The sequence below is a fragment of the Tamandua tetradactyla genome, chromosome 7, assembly GCF_023851605.1.
Source record: "Tamandua tetradactyla isolate mTamTet1 chromosome 7, mTamTet1.pri, whole genome shotgun sequence".
Classification (NCBI taxonomy): domain Eukaryota; kingdom Metazoa; phylum Chordata; class Mammalia; order Pilosa; family Myrmecophagidae; genus Tamandua; species Tamandua tetradactyla.
In genome coordinates, this window is record NC_135333.1 from 112,424,330 (window position 1) to 112,437,881 (window position 13,552).

Sequence of the window (13,552 nt, forward strand, 5' to 3'; positions counted from 1 at the left end):
ATTATTATAAGGAATGAATTTTCAACATGTAGCAAATTACACTGCAAAAGTATCACAATTCTCACAATATTAAGACAAATAATATTAAGAAGTTAATTTTCAAAATTAATAATCATAAATAGCCAATTCAAAATCTTCTCTGTTGCAGTCTTTAACACCTAGGACATGATTTTCCGACTTTTACATTTTTTATTTTCTAGTTAATTGTAGAAAATAATCTATATTATTTTCTAATTAATAAAAGTAAACAAGATATGCCAAGCAAATCTGAAAATTAGTTTAGTGGCTGAAGAAAAATTTTTCTATATCCATATGAAATATAACATTCATCTGAATTCTTCCCAAATAGGGTAAGGTGATTAAGGCTTTCAGAAATTCCTTTTCAGGATGACCAACAATTACATCAGAGAATGGTCATGCTGTTATTTAAAATTGGCTTACCACCCTGTACCTCACTCTCATATGGAAACTTGACAATTTTACCACAAAGATAAACGCTTAACATTTAAATACCTGTATATTCATTTTATACTTCAAGAAAGGGATTCTAGGAATGCAAAGGTAAATTGCTACAAATCCTTTTTCCTCCAGATGGCAATATTGTTGTGGGAATGAAAGAATTTAATCTAGAAACGCTATGGTTAATCTGGTATGACACTGTGGCAACACAAGAAACAAAGGTAGATGTTAAATGTTAAAAGTATATCTGTGGTCTCAGACTCCTCTGTAACTAGCCTGTGGTTCTAGAAAAGTAACTGGACTTTGTGAAAGTTATAACTCTCTTGATTCAGGCTTACTCACAAAGACTTTTAAGACTAAGAAAGAAAACCAAAATAACTTTTTTTTTTTAACTAAAAATCAAGAATACAGGTTATTTACACTATAAAATTATCTGTGGTATTTAGCTCAATGTTTTCTGTAGTGGAGGTTTAAACTGACAAAAAGGTTGAATCCGGCATTTGAGGAAGAATACCTCAATAAGGAATATCTGAAAAGATGTATTCTAGATATCACTCCACAGTTCTGTGTATTGTATGCAATTCTCTGTACTGACACAGACAGTTATTTTAAAAGCTGTCATTTGTATCTATTGTAAGGCTCTCCTAAAGAAACCAGAGTGCACGTGTTTTGATCAACACTATCTTTTGAAATACAGGCAGGGAAAGAAGAGTCCAACTACTTTATTCCACTAGAATAAATAGTTCAGCAGCTGGATCCAATATGTTCCATGAAGGTCAGGAAAACTGAAGACAACTGGCATAGGAATAAGTCATGACTTTCATGCTGACTGTGCATGACTGACTGATTTCTAATCAGATTCGACTTGCTTGTTATATACCCAGCATTTAAAATATATTAACAGGAGTGTTTATTAGAAACCAGCTCATCTGATAAAGCCAAATAAGTTCCAGAATTTTCTAATCTTATTCTGAGAACACCAAGTAATATTTTTATTGCTTGAAAAAAGTAATGCAAAGTATTTATTGAGGGTCACTGTGCAGGGAGAATGACAATTGTGTTATATTAAGATATAAAATCCTATTTGGAAAAGAGTTAGGACTTCCTATGCAAGATGCTCATTTGCCCACATCAGCCTGAGTCATTGCAGAAGACCCTATGAATAGATAAGATACAGTACTTGAAATTGCAAAATACTTCCTGGGTAAAGCTTTGGTCGCCTAATGTTATGTTTGAAATTGAGAAGGCTACTTTCAATGAAGACTGTAACTCCTTATGCCTTACTTGCCAATTAAACTATTTCATGTGCCTAGATATGCTCTGATAGGCTCTGTTAGAGCAACACACAGTTATGTAAAAGCAGCTGGTCAATCACCGATCGTTGAATTCAAGTTTTCTGATATTCTGTGTATACACTGTCAGAGCATCCTTTTACTAACTGACTCTGCAGTGGTAAATCTCAGGAACTGAGCATCTGAGTGTATGTACCTAGTAAGAAAAAAGATGAAACAAAATGGAATTACTATAGCCAAGACATTTAAAATGAAGTTGGGACACCATTCAGGAGTTACTCTTATGCATGTCTCAGCCAGATACCACAAACTGCTAAGGTATGCAAAACCAAAAGCAGTAATGTTTCTGAAGACATCTGGATGCCATGAAACAAGGATAAGATAAAGAAATCAGCTTTCCAAATTTGAAGGACATTTGGAAAGCCTCAAATAACCCTCATAATTCTTTACAAACAACTTATGTAATCATCTCTTTCTTTAAAAATCCTTACTTGGAAGCCCCCAAACAGGACACAGTTTGCACTGCTACCTGAATGTGTGTCCTCTGAATTGCAATTCTGAGACCCCAAATAAACAAGTTTGTTGCCTTGCAGTTTAGTCTGTAATTTCTCAGTTAAAAACAAGGTTAATCTCAAAATTGAATATATTAATATTTACCATAAGCATACCTGATATAGAAATCTAGAGTTGTAGGCCATAAATTAGAGAATGATTAAATGTTCTTAACTTAGTAAAACACTTTATCCCAGACTCACTCTTTAGACATCAATTTCCCCAACTAATTTTAGCATGATTCAGTTTCTTCATTGTCAAGTTTCCTATTAAAGGAGACCTGAGAGATAAATTTATCAATTCTAACCCACTTCTAATAAGTTTTTTCTTTTCTTTTTTCATGGGCAGGTACCAGGAATTGAACCCAGGTCTCCAGCATGGCAGGCCAGAACTCTGTCACTGCGCCACCATTGCCTGCCTTGTTCCTAGTAACTTTTGATCAAGATATGAAGAACTACAGAAATCAGACAAGTACTTAACCTTGGTTTAATCAACTGCCCTCACCTTTTCATGAGTTGCAAAATAAGGACATTAAGGTCCATTTTATTTTTTTCCCTCTCTTCCTTTTTCTAAAACAATCTCTGGTAATGAATCTACTGAGAAATGAAATTGCTTGGGGAGGGAGAAATCCACCAAATTGGTTCATCTAGAATTGTCTTCCTTGAAAAAATGAAGCCAAAATATTGAAACTCATTCTAAAAGTCTCTTTTCCAAGTAAAAGGTTATAACTAACTCAAATTAATTCAGTCTCAATTTTAAGATCAGAAGAACTCTAATCTTGGTTGCAGGGCTAAAGTTTCAAGGGTTCCTCAAGTAGACCCAAAGGAATTTTAAAGTATCATTTTAGAAAAATCCCTACCACTTAGAGGACCAAGCCATTATAAATTTTAAAATAGGCAATTTCTGAATTTATTTTTTTTCAAAAAGCTTAAATATATCTCATTGAAAGGTATTATGTTTTAAAATAAGGCAGAGAGTTCAGATATTCAACTTTTATGAAAGAATAAAACTAATTTGCTCAAGTTACAAAACCTGCAGAGTTTGCAGACTCAATGTCTTTGGGACTAGAAGGATATCAAAAATAATGGGATAGATGCCACCACAGAGTATATTCCATTTTAAATGGATAGCTGTCATTCAGTTCTAGTCAAATACACTTCCATGTAGGAATATGGGCCCACTGTTGTCAGATCTTCTATTTTTCCAATCACATATAAGAAAACTTTCCTTTTTTAAATAATAAATTTTTATTTTTAAAATTTTTAAAGAAAAAAATCCCATTTCAGAAGGAGTCAAAAAAACAAGAAAACAAAACAAAACAAAAAAGACTGTAACCTACATGTAGATAGGCAGTTTGTGACATATGGACTAGACTTCTAACTCCCAGTCTAGCTCTAATATACTACACTACTTGGCATGAACATTTAGCATTCCCCAAGAGATTCAACAATATAAATATAAATATTAGCTACACCTGGAAATAGACTTCGGACCTAGAAATGGTGTTTGGAATATTACTGTGAAAAATGGGAACAAAAGACTTGGTAGAACTATCAAATGTTAGAATGAAGAGCGATACTTCCATTATCTTATGCTGGAATTTACAAAGTTAAATGTTAAAATTTTCTTCTCTTTATACCTAAAATTTGAATACCAGAATGGGATGAGTTAGTATGCAACATGGAAAACCAACCATTGGTTAAAATACAGTTTCTGGAATTAGTTATTACTAGGTATGAAGCGCTTTGGCTAATACCATGATCAGTTTAAAGACTAAGAGAAAAAATTCTAGGAAAGCTACAACAAAGAGAAGAAAAATTACAAAGCACTTGGTGAATAGAAGAAATATTGCTGAATAGAAGAAATGTTTTCTTTAGAAATGATGTGCTGGTATCAGTAGATACCAAAGATGTATTCTATTTGATTAAAATCACAGTGACCTTTAACTGGCATAGTAAAGCATCATTTTAAAAGGTAGTCAATTTGACTAGTATATTCTGAAAAAGAGCTTCATTTCCTTTACTTTCTCACTTGTGAACCAAAGAAATATCTGATTTATTTGAATAATAATTTTTTTTTAAATACAAAAGATTTCTCAATTTTATATAATTTTAAAAACTCTGCCCAAACTGATATGTTCGGGGTTCACATAAATATATGTACAAAAGTCAAGACACAAGCCCATAGGGGTGTGCGGCCATCATCGGCCAATCATTTAACTCTGGCTGCTATATGACTTATGCAAGATGGGTGGTTCTCTGACCTACACATAATAGCTGTCAGTTTTTAAAACCCTTCCCATGAGGAAAGCTGCCTTTTGTTCAAAATGTTTGAACAAAACTCACCTCTGAACTAACAAAGATATGTAACAGGTCAATTGGCACAAAAGGCCTTAAAGAAAGTAGTTCTTAAATAGTCTCTTTGGCTGTCAGTCATCTAGATACAAGTGAGTCAGAATCCACGGTGTTCAGAAGGTAGAGTTCAGGCTGAGCTGTCAATCCAACATGGTACTAAGGACAAAAAGATGGAAGAAGGTTAGACCAGTTTTCAAGTTTTTTAATTATCTAAATTGGCATTTAAGTATCTATAATCAGCGCACCAAGTTAGGCTTTTTTTTCCAGTACTGCTATATTGATTTTAATTTCAAAAAAGAAATGTTTTAATCACATGAATGGTTTCTGGTGTGTAAAATAACAGCTAGAGGCTGCAAGTATTCAGAAAGGCCAACTGCCCTCGGCAAAATTGGCACTTTGACTATTCTTGTGATATATTCTGCTATACTTGTGATTAAAATAAAAGGAAGCCCAGACTGGTGTTTTTTAGTTTGGTGCAGCGTATAATAGATCAAATTTCAGTCTAAACCCTGAGCCTTATAATCCTGGCCCCATTATCCTTTGGAACCTGAGCAGAGTAAAGCCTTTCATTAAAAAACAAAAACATAAAACAGTATGTGCAGAGAGAGGAGGTAATGACCTATGGGTTCCAAATGTTTGTCAGGCTGAATCAAAATTACCTTGGCTGCTTTTAAAAAGCAAACATTCCCAGTCCTAGCCCCAGAAACTTGAACCCAAATGGTTGTGTTGGTATACGTGAAGCTATATTTCTTACTATTCATTTTCTCTTCTTTGTATGTACGATGATTAAAACAACCATTGTGTCCCATTTTAACACTACATTACATAGTCTTATAGGAACATTATTGTCCCTTGGCACTAACAGCCTGTGAGTTAATGCAGAATGCAGACTATAAATCTGAAAGGAAGGTTAACATCCCTATTATGATATAGGGGAAAAGTCACTGAAGTTGAGAAAATCTAGATTGAGGCCCCAACTCTACCATTTCCTGACTGAGCAAGCTGTGTATCTTTTTGGAGCCTTATTCTACTTATTTGTAAAATGAGAATAAACGTGACATCTGAAAATGTCAAGCAGAATAACACACTAACATAATTATCTCCTGTTAGTCTTTAATAAATGTTAATACATTAAAAATTGCTCTGCGCAGGCTTGATTTGACGATTGTGAGGATGATGTATGCAAAATGGTGCCTAACAGAAAACTATTTCCAAGTAGTGGGTTAGGAAAATGCTGAGTCACAGTGGCTTTAAAGCTGGGAAACTGTTGTTCAGACTTCAACTTTTATCTTCATATTTCAGCTTGCTTATTCCCTTTAGTGTCTTATATCTCAGGCTTTAGTAACTAATAGCAGTCATCAGACACACTGAAATTTACTGCTGCCTTTTCCTTAGTAGGGAGTTAAGTTGGTGGACCTCCTCATTATGTAGTAACAAGGGTTGCATTAGTCCTGTGATTCCCATAGAGTGTATTGCTTAGATGACTTAGTAGGCAGAACTCCTTCACTGGAGAAGTTTGTCATGTTACTCTGAAACAACAAGAAATTGGGGCTGAATAGCATAGGAAAAGGGCTAAAATACTTTCAGGGGCAGACAGGTGATGTAAATGAGTAAATATTAACTTACTTCTTAGCTGTTGCTGTGGTAAGACCATAGAGTGCCCACCCCCATTCTTGACCCTTGCCAAAAGCATTCAAATTTAATTTTTTTAGTTTAGCACAGGCCAAACAAAGTTAGTCTACCAGCTGGCAACTTCTGAGCTAAAACATAACTCCCAAACATATTTTAACATTAATCAGAATCATCAAGCAAATGTTTCAATGTGTTGATATTACTTATGCTTAAACTACATCCTGCTGTGCTAAACAACAAACTGGGTGTCTTAACCCTGTTGGTATACTGTATATTATATGGGGATGAGAAGTGGATTAAAACATGGGCTGTAAATTTATGCCTCTCAAGTTCAAATGCCAACTGCCCATTTACTAGTAATGTGAATTTTGTTGTAAGGACCGAGATTATAGGAATTCTCAGACCAGACTGACACACAATAACAAATGTTAGCCATTTATCCTTTCATAAACTAAGGTTCCTAAACTAAAGTGCAAGAGTGACACATTTACATTCATTGTTCCTACCCAATGAAGGAACACAAGGCATTTCAGAGGGCAGCGCTCAAACCAGGATCTTCAAACTGTTTTGCATCCTCTTTTATTTATGAAATAAAACCCAAATTAAGGGAGAGCTAAATAAGAATAACTGAAGAACAAAATTCTTCCCAGCTTATTTCAATAGTGTTCCTTAAAGTATTCAGCTCCTGTAAGACAAACAGGGCAAACTTGCAACAGAGAAAAGGAAAATGAAGTTCTACTAATACTTAGGACAAATCAAGAACTGACTTAGATTTGCCCGTCCTGCTTCTGCTGACAGGGCTAGCAGTTCACTGTGCCTGAGCTGCAACTTTATTTTTATTAAACGGAGTCGATATTTCCATTCTTATCAGGTCTGCAAAAATGGTCATTCTTTTTTTTAAGCTAAATAATTTTGTTTCTTTTTAAAAACACAGTATTTTTTATTGACAGCATGTATAAAATTTAGAAGCCTTTTTTCTATGTGGAAAAAGGTTCAGCTTATAGAAGAATAATTTTTTTAATATGGTAATGATGTGATATTTAGCTACAGCAAAATTGGATGAAAAGGGAATAAATAGAAATTAATGCCTTGGTGTCTGCCATTAGTCCAAGTCTTCTAGGGACTAAGCCCATTTATTTCTCCATCCTTTCTAATGAGATAATCACTTACAGTGTGAGCTTATTATGTCATTCCAGGAAGCAGTGAATGTTTCAGTATTTCAGAATCAAAGTTGAGACCCCATCAATAAAGCATTTTCAAAGTTAAAAATAAAAATACCCAGAAAACCAAATTGGAAAAAGAAAAAAAAATTTTTAATTAAAAACCAAGTTTACATACGGTTAAATGGTCACTAAAAGTGCAGTTGTACCCACTCAACACCACTAGCAGAACCTCACAGGAGCCAAACTGTGCCTCTTCCCCACAGCCAAGAACTCCCTGTATGGTTGTAGCAGCACAATTATTCCATGTTACATTTAAGAACAAGGTCCCATTTACATAAAGAACAACTGTATATCTTTAAATATTCCACACAAACACACTGCCAAAAATATCATGCACATGCTGGCACTGGGAGACTTAAGCTATAAACATTGTTATTGCACCCAGAATACTAGCAGAAGTACACTTTTTCTCTGTGAGGATCAAATGGAATAATGTATGGGAGGGCTTTTAATACATGTGAAATACTGCCCACGTAGTATTATGAAATGCCATTTAACTGGATGATATTTTCCATCATTGTAAGTCTTAAATAAGTTTTAAAAAAAATACTAGCAGCTTTTATCTGGGTTTCTAAATGTTTGTGAATCTGATACTGACTGCACCCATCCAGGCTCCGGGCAAAGGTAAAAGTTACTGTACCATCCTTACAAAGGTTTTTTTGTAAATGTGGCCTTTGCCCAATGCAGCCAGACAAAGCTTAAGTTGTCAGTTCACGATAGCTTCAAGTGTTCTTATGAGTTAAGGTAATGATGGTAGAGGGAGAGGGGTGGATATAAGAAGGAACAGTTAGGGGTATCATCATTCATGATCCTGTACTACATTACTTGGGGGGATAAGAGAAAGGTGTGGTCAGTGAAATAGTTGTTTGCCTTATGAAAGGCAATCCATCTAGTCTGCACTTTTGACTGTGCAAAATATGAGCAATAATGTTTTGGGGGCTCAGACCAACAGAGAACATAAATCAACCAGGACTCAAGAAGAAAAGCTCCAAAAATGAGAAGCCCCTCAATATCTTTCTCATTATTGTTCTCACCAGTCATTGGTGATTAATTATCTCCACAAGACAAACATGATTTGATTTGAGATAATCACATAGTCTCAGACTCCACATGTAAAAATGTCAGAAGTGGCTGAAATAAGAACAGCAGCTTCCTGGTGAAGATACTCATTTCCTCTGACTCCAGAGCTCCACCATCTGGTATCAAAAGTTTTTCCCTCTGAGGGAACAGCTGGAAAGGTAGGTCAGTTCAACCTTGCTGAGAGCTTTGCAACTGTAGTGACACTAATTGACTTGCTGAAAAGGAGAACTCTGCAACTGGTTAGGTCCATAGCTCCTGAGATTGCCTTGCAAATCATCTTGAGCAAGAAGCAGAGTGATGCTTCAGAAACATGATGATTCTGGTGCGAGGTTTCTTTTAGGAGTAAAACAGATGGCTCTTCTTTGCCTTTCGAGTCCTTTTCCCCCGACCCTTTCCCATCTCCAAAGTTTCATGACAGGAGAAAGGTGAAGGTTTTCAACCATATGTGTTCTCAAGAGTAAACATCATCAACTGTGCTAGCAAATAAGAACTCCACAGAAAATCCTGATAAGCTTTTAATCTCTGAGGAAAATCTTTAGGTGATTAGTAACCACTACCTAAAGGAGAGATTTGCTATTTGTCCATTTTCTTCCTTCTTTATGCTTTCTTACCCCTGTTAATTTCCACTGAAAAATTAACTACATAATAGAAGTATATGTCTCTTAATTTTAAACTCTACTGAGATTTCATTTTTTATCTTTAAAATAAATTAAAAAGATATGCATAAGAAAAGTATTTCTTACTCTTTTAAAATCCATTATGTTTTGATAAAATTTGCATACTCATTCTGTGGTTTGTATTATGATAAATCTATTTCACTTTCCAAATCCAATGTTTTTTAATCATACAGCCTGGTGGAGAAGCATGCATAGAGAATTATTTCTCAAAAGAATAAAACAGGCTAGACCGTGAACAGCTACTTAAAGATTTAGTGTTGTGATTATAGCAGCAAATGCCATCTTTTTAAAGAATGCTACATAATCCAGTTTCCGTTTAGGAGGTCAGAAAAAAAATATTCCATTTTCAAACATGTATGAAAAACAAAGTCTTGCCCAACAAACAGCTGAGTCCTAAAATGCATTCTGTGCAACAGCACATACGTTTGGCTATGTTCACACAGTAAACCATAGAAACACACTGGCTCTGATGGCTACCTGCGGAGGACAGTCAGAATGATCCAGTGTTTATTTAATATAGCCACGGGTGGCTTCTTCAGTCAGCAGGACTTTAGAGATGCTTACCGTCTGCCCACACTCCAGGAAAGACATGCCCAGTGCAATCAAACACTGCCAACCCTGAAATATAAAATATGGTCATCATTCATCCAGCCTCTTGTCCACCATGACTGCTCAGACTGCACTGCACAGATGAAAACCTGCTCCCTGCCTCTAATATCCAGCTTTGCTAATGTTCTACCACTCGAGGTTGCACAAGTTACTCTTCCAATCCCATTCCCTCTTCAAAACATCTTGGACCCTGCTGTCCTCCACAAAGTTTTTCCATACTATTTTCAGTACTGATTGCAGAGTTCTGCTTTTCCTATTGCTTTATGCTTGTGGTTTGTTGCCTTTATCAGACTGGGAGTTCCCTAAAGACAACTTTGCCTTTAGTCCTACTCCATTTCTCACCTTTCAGGCATGCTCAAATTGAGGGAGAAATGACTCACCTACTAACACAGCTGGAATAAGCTCCTGTGCTGCTCTGAGATTCGTGTTTTGCAGGTACACACCAGTAACCCAACTCTAGAATCAGCCCTTAGCCTAAAAGATGAAGACAATCTCGCACCTTCATAGCCAATTCACATGAAGAAAGTATTCCCCTAACTTCTACAGCAGATTTTAAAAATAATTCCTGTCAAGGACTTATTCAGTTACTTGGGTTTCCTTGGAGAAAGTCAATAGGATCAGCATAAATTTAATGTGCTCAAGGTTTACTGGGAAGAAAAAAAGAAGGTATATGTGATGTTTTCGCTAAAGTGATTTGCTCAATCAGTACCTAATCTGTGGTAGACTGGCATGCAGACTAGGTATTCTAGAAATCAACAGGTTTCAAGTCTCTATCCTTAACCATTCTCTGAAGCAAATATGACATATTCTGCTCTTTCTTAATCCCCACCCTTGGATTTTTCAAAGATACTTGCATAGAACAGGGAGGTGACTTTGTTGTAGCCGTTTTTTTAATATAACTTATGTTACAGAAAACTTGGAAAACAAAAGATTATATCCATAATCCCACCACCCTAAACAACTTTTTGTTTTGCCTTCTTTACACTAGACATTTTAATTTTTTTAATATTCTGATAATTTTAGTATAAATAACTTTGCATTCTCTATCCATATAGCTATGGTCTCATAACCATCGGTTTTTTGTTTTTTTTTTAATGTCTACAGAATAATCCAATGAGAGAGTATCATGATTTCCTTACTTCTTTAGAAGAGGCATTAAGTGATACAGCCGGGCTGGGAACCCACATGTCCCACCCCAAAGCTCTTAATTTCATTGTATAGCCCCCTTCTCCAGCTCCATCTTGTACTGACTATTCTCAACTCTCTCCACTGCTTCCTTCTGTTCCTCGAATATACTACACTCTGTTGTAAGGAATTATTAAGATTAGCACCCAAATGGGAGTGACAGAAACAGAAAAATGACAGAGCTTAGAAAAACTAAAATAAATTTTATGGTTAGGAATTTTGCTTTGCATTAATAGCTGATTTGACAATTTCAAATAAATTGTCTCAATAATCTGAAAGATAGATTTCTATGTACTCTTTTAGGCCCCTTTATTTCTGAATGCTAGTCATTCCATTTTTCTATCCATTTTCTAAACCTTTGAGAGTAGATTGTATACATCACTCTCCTTGCATATTTAATACTTCTATGTATATTTCCTAAAAACAAAAGTATTCATTTCTATAACCATATTTAATAGTTACCAAGCTCAAAAAATTTAACATTGTTTTCTGAGCCTTTTTTTAAAAAAAATAATAGCCATTCTAGAGGTTGCAAAATGGTATCTCATGGTTTTGATTAGCATTTCCTAATGGCTAATGATGTTGAGCATCCACCTCTACCATACCAAATATCTGTGCCTCTGGCCCCTCCAGAATGAACTTACCAAATAGAAAACAAAGCTCAGATAAGCCACGCTGACCACAGCCGCCACCACATACAAGGCGACATGCCCTAGTTCCTGGACATAAACCACCACAAAATACATGTTGATGGAACAGACGATAAGGACCAAGATCCCGCCTGCAATCCGCCAGCCTCTGTAAAAGAACCAGCACAGTCACTGGAGGACTAGTCCAACCTAACTAGACAACAGGAAACTGTGCCTTGTGGGTTGTACAGGACAGAGGAGTAAGATGCATTTCAAAATAAACTAATAAAATGGTTTTTAATATATCCCAGATTAGGCTTACTTTGAGATTAGATACTGATAAGGAGAGAGAAGAAAAAAAAATACCATCAATAATTCCTAATATTTAAGTAGCTTTCATGACAGTCTCTAGAAATGTAACAAGCCATTTCAAATTCATTAGGATCACTTTACATAGAATTAAAGTTCTTTAAACTTCAGTGGCTAAAGTTCAAGAGTTAAAGCCCTAAAAGCTAAATTATTTTTCCAAAAATGAAAACTTAATTTTCTCTCCATTATTTGATTCAGTCTCCATTTTTAAGGCAACGAATGAGGAAGAAGCTCCAGCAATCACCTCTCAAAACAGTTTCCCTATATGACTCATTTTTCTGACTGGCCTGTTTGATGCAGATACCCTTCCCCCACACATCAGCAGCCCCTTTGGGGAACTAAGGAAGAGTACACTCACATTCCGTTGGCAAAGTCACTCATTACTGGCCGCAAGCTGGTAAATGTGAGGATGGGTATGAGAGCAAAGGGAAGCTGGAAAAAAACAATTAAAATCAGGTTCACTGGGATCCACATATCACTCCAGAGAGCAACACTATTAGCCATAGGCAAACAAACCTTGCCTCATCTACTTGATGAGAAATGACTATTCTTATCACCCTGACAGTATCAGCCTGAAATTTGCAGAGCTGTTATTAACCTAGAATCATTTATGAGTGTTTCTTTAGAAATATTTGTATCTGCCTTGATTGCTTTAACTTCCATAGTACCTAGCACAGTGCCCTGTGCTCAGTTAATAAATGTTTGCTTGGATTAATGAACTGTTATTTTGTTCTCTGTATGCAATTATGGCTCATTATTTTGCTGTTCAACAGGCTTAAAAAAACAAGTCATTTCTAAAAGGCTTTAGATGCCAAGGATGGATTTCACATATATTTATTTACTACAGACCAATACCATCCTTCCCCCTTTCTCTCAATTTCCCCCCAGAACCCAGCACTTGGCTTGATACCCAAAGGCCGTTCCTGATGCTCCTGAGTAAATGGGATATGTTTCCCCAGCTCCCCTCTCACCTGTAAGCTCTGCAGCACATTTAGGAAGTCATTCATCCCTGTCAGATGCTCTACGTCTTGGAAGACAGCAACAAATAGAGTTGGGATGATGGCAATAGAGCGGGTCAGAATCACTCGGGCAAAGCGTGACCATTTTAGATTCAGGAAACCCTGGAAGAAAACATGGGAGCAAGATTAAAGTCCAGAAAAAAGTTTAGGGAGGTTCAGGATAAATAAGAAGTAACAAAAAGACTATGCCCTCCCCATCTATTTCATTTTAGTCAAAATAGCATATACCTCCATGACAAACTGGCCAGAATAGGTTCCTGTCATGGTGGAACTCTGTCCTGCAGCCAGGATCCCCACTGCCCAGATGTAGAGTGCTGCAGGCCCAAAGTAACATCCCAGCACAACACCCTGGGATAGGCAAAGAGAAAAGATATGTTTATGTCAATGATCTGCTTAGACAACACCCAAAACAGCATTTCTCTATGGCAGCCCCTTCTTCTTCACTGTGCACCCGCCCCCCCCATACACACAC

General features: G+C 36.2%; 1 protein-coding gene across 9 annotated transcripts in view; it reads right to left on the reverse strand.

Annotated features, from left to right (window-relative positions):
• SLC11A2 (solute carrier family 11 member 2) overlaps positions 1 to 13,552 on the reverse strand; it is a 100,618-nt gene that overhangs the window by 58,906 nt on the left and 28,160 nt on the right. For 2 of the 9 annotated variants that reach the window (XM_077170899.1, XM_077170895.1), the window contains exons 12-17: positions 13,309 to 13,428; positions 13,033 to 13,182; positions 12,420 to 12,493; positions 11,708 to 11,861; positions 9,834 to 9,887; positions 28 to 4,813 (exon numbers count right to left, since the gene is read on the reverse strand). In XM_077170899.1, the coding sequence (XP_077027014.1) occupies positions 4,736 to 4,813; positions 9,834 to 9,887; positions 11,708 to 11,861; positions 12,420 to 12,493; positions 13,033 to 13,182; positions 13,309 to 13,428 (630 nt within the window). In that variant the 3' untranslated portion in view covers positions 28 to 4,735. Of the gene's footprint in view, positions 1 to 27; positions 4,814 to 9,746; positions 9,888 to 11,707; positions 11,862 to 12,419; positions 12,494 to 13,032; positions 13,183 to 13,308; positions 13,429 to 13,552 lie in introns of those variants that run through there. The other 7 variants (XM_077170901.1, XM_077170898.1, XM_077170892.1 and 4 more) reach the window with 5 other exon arrangements.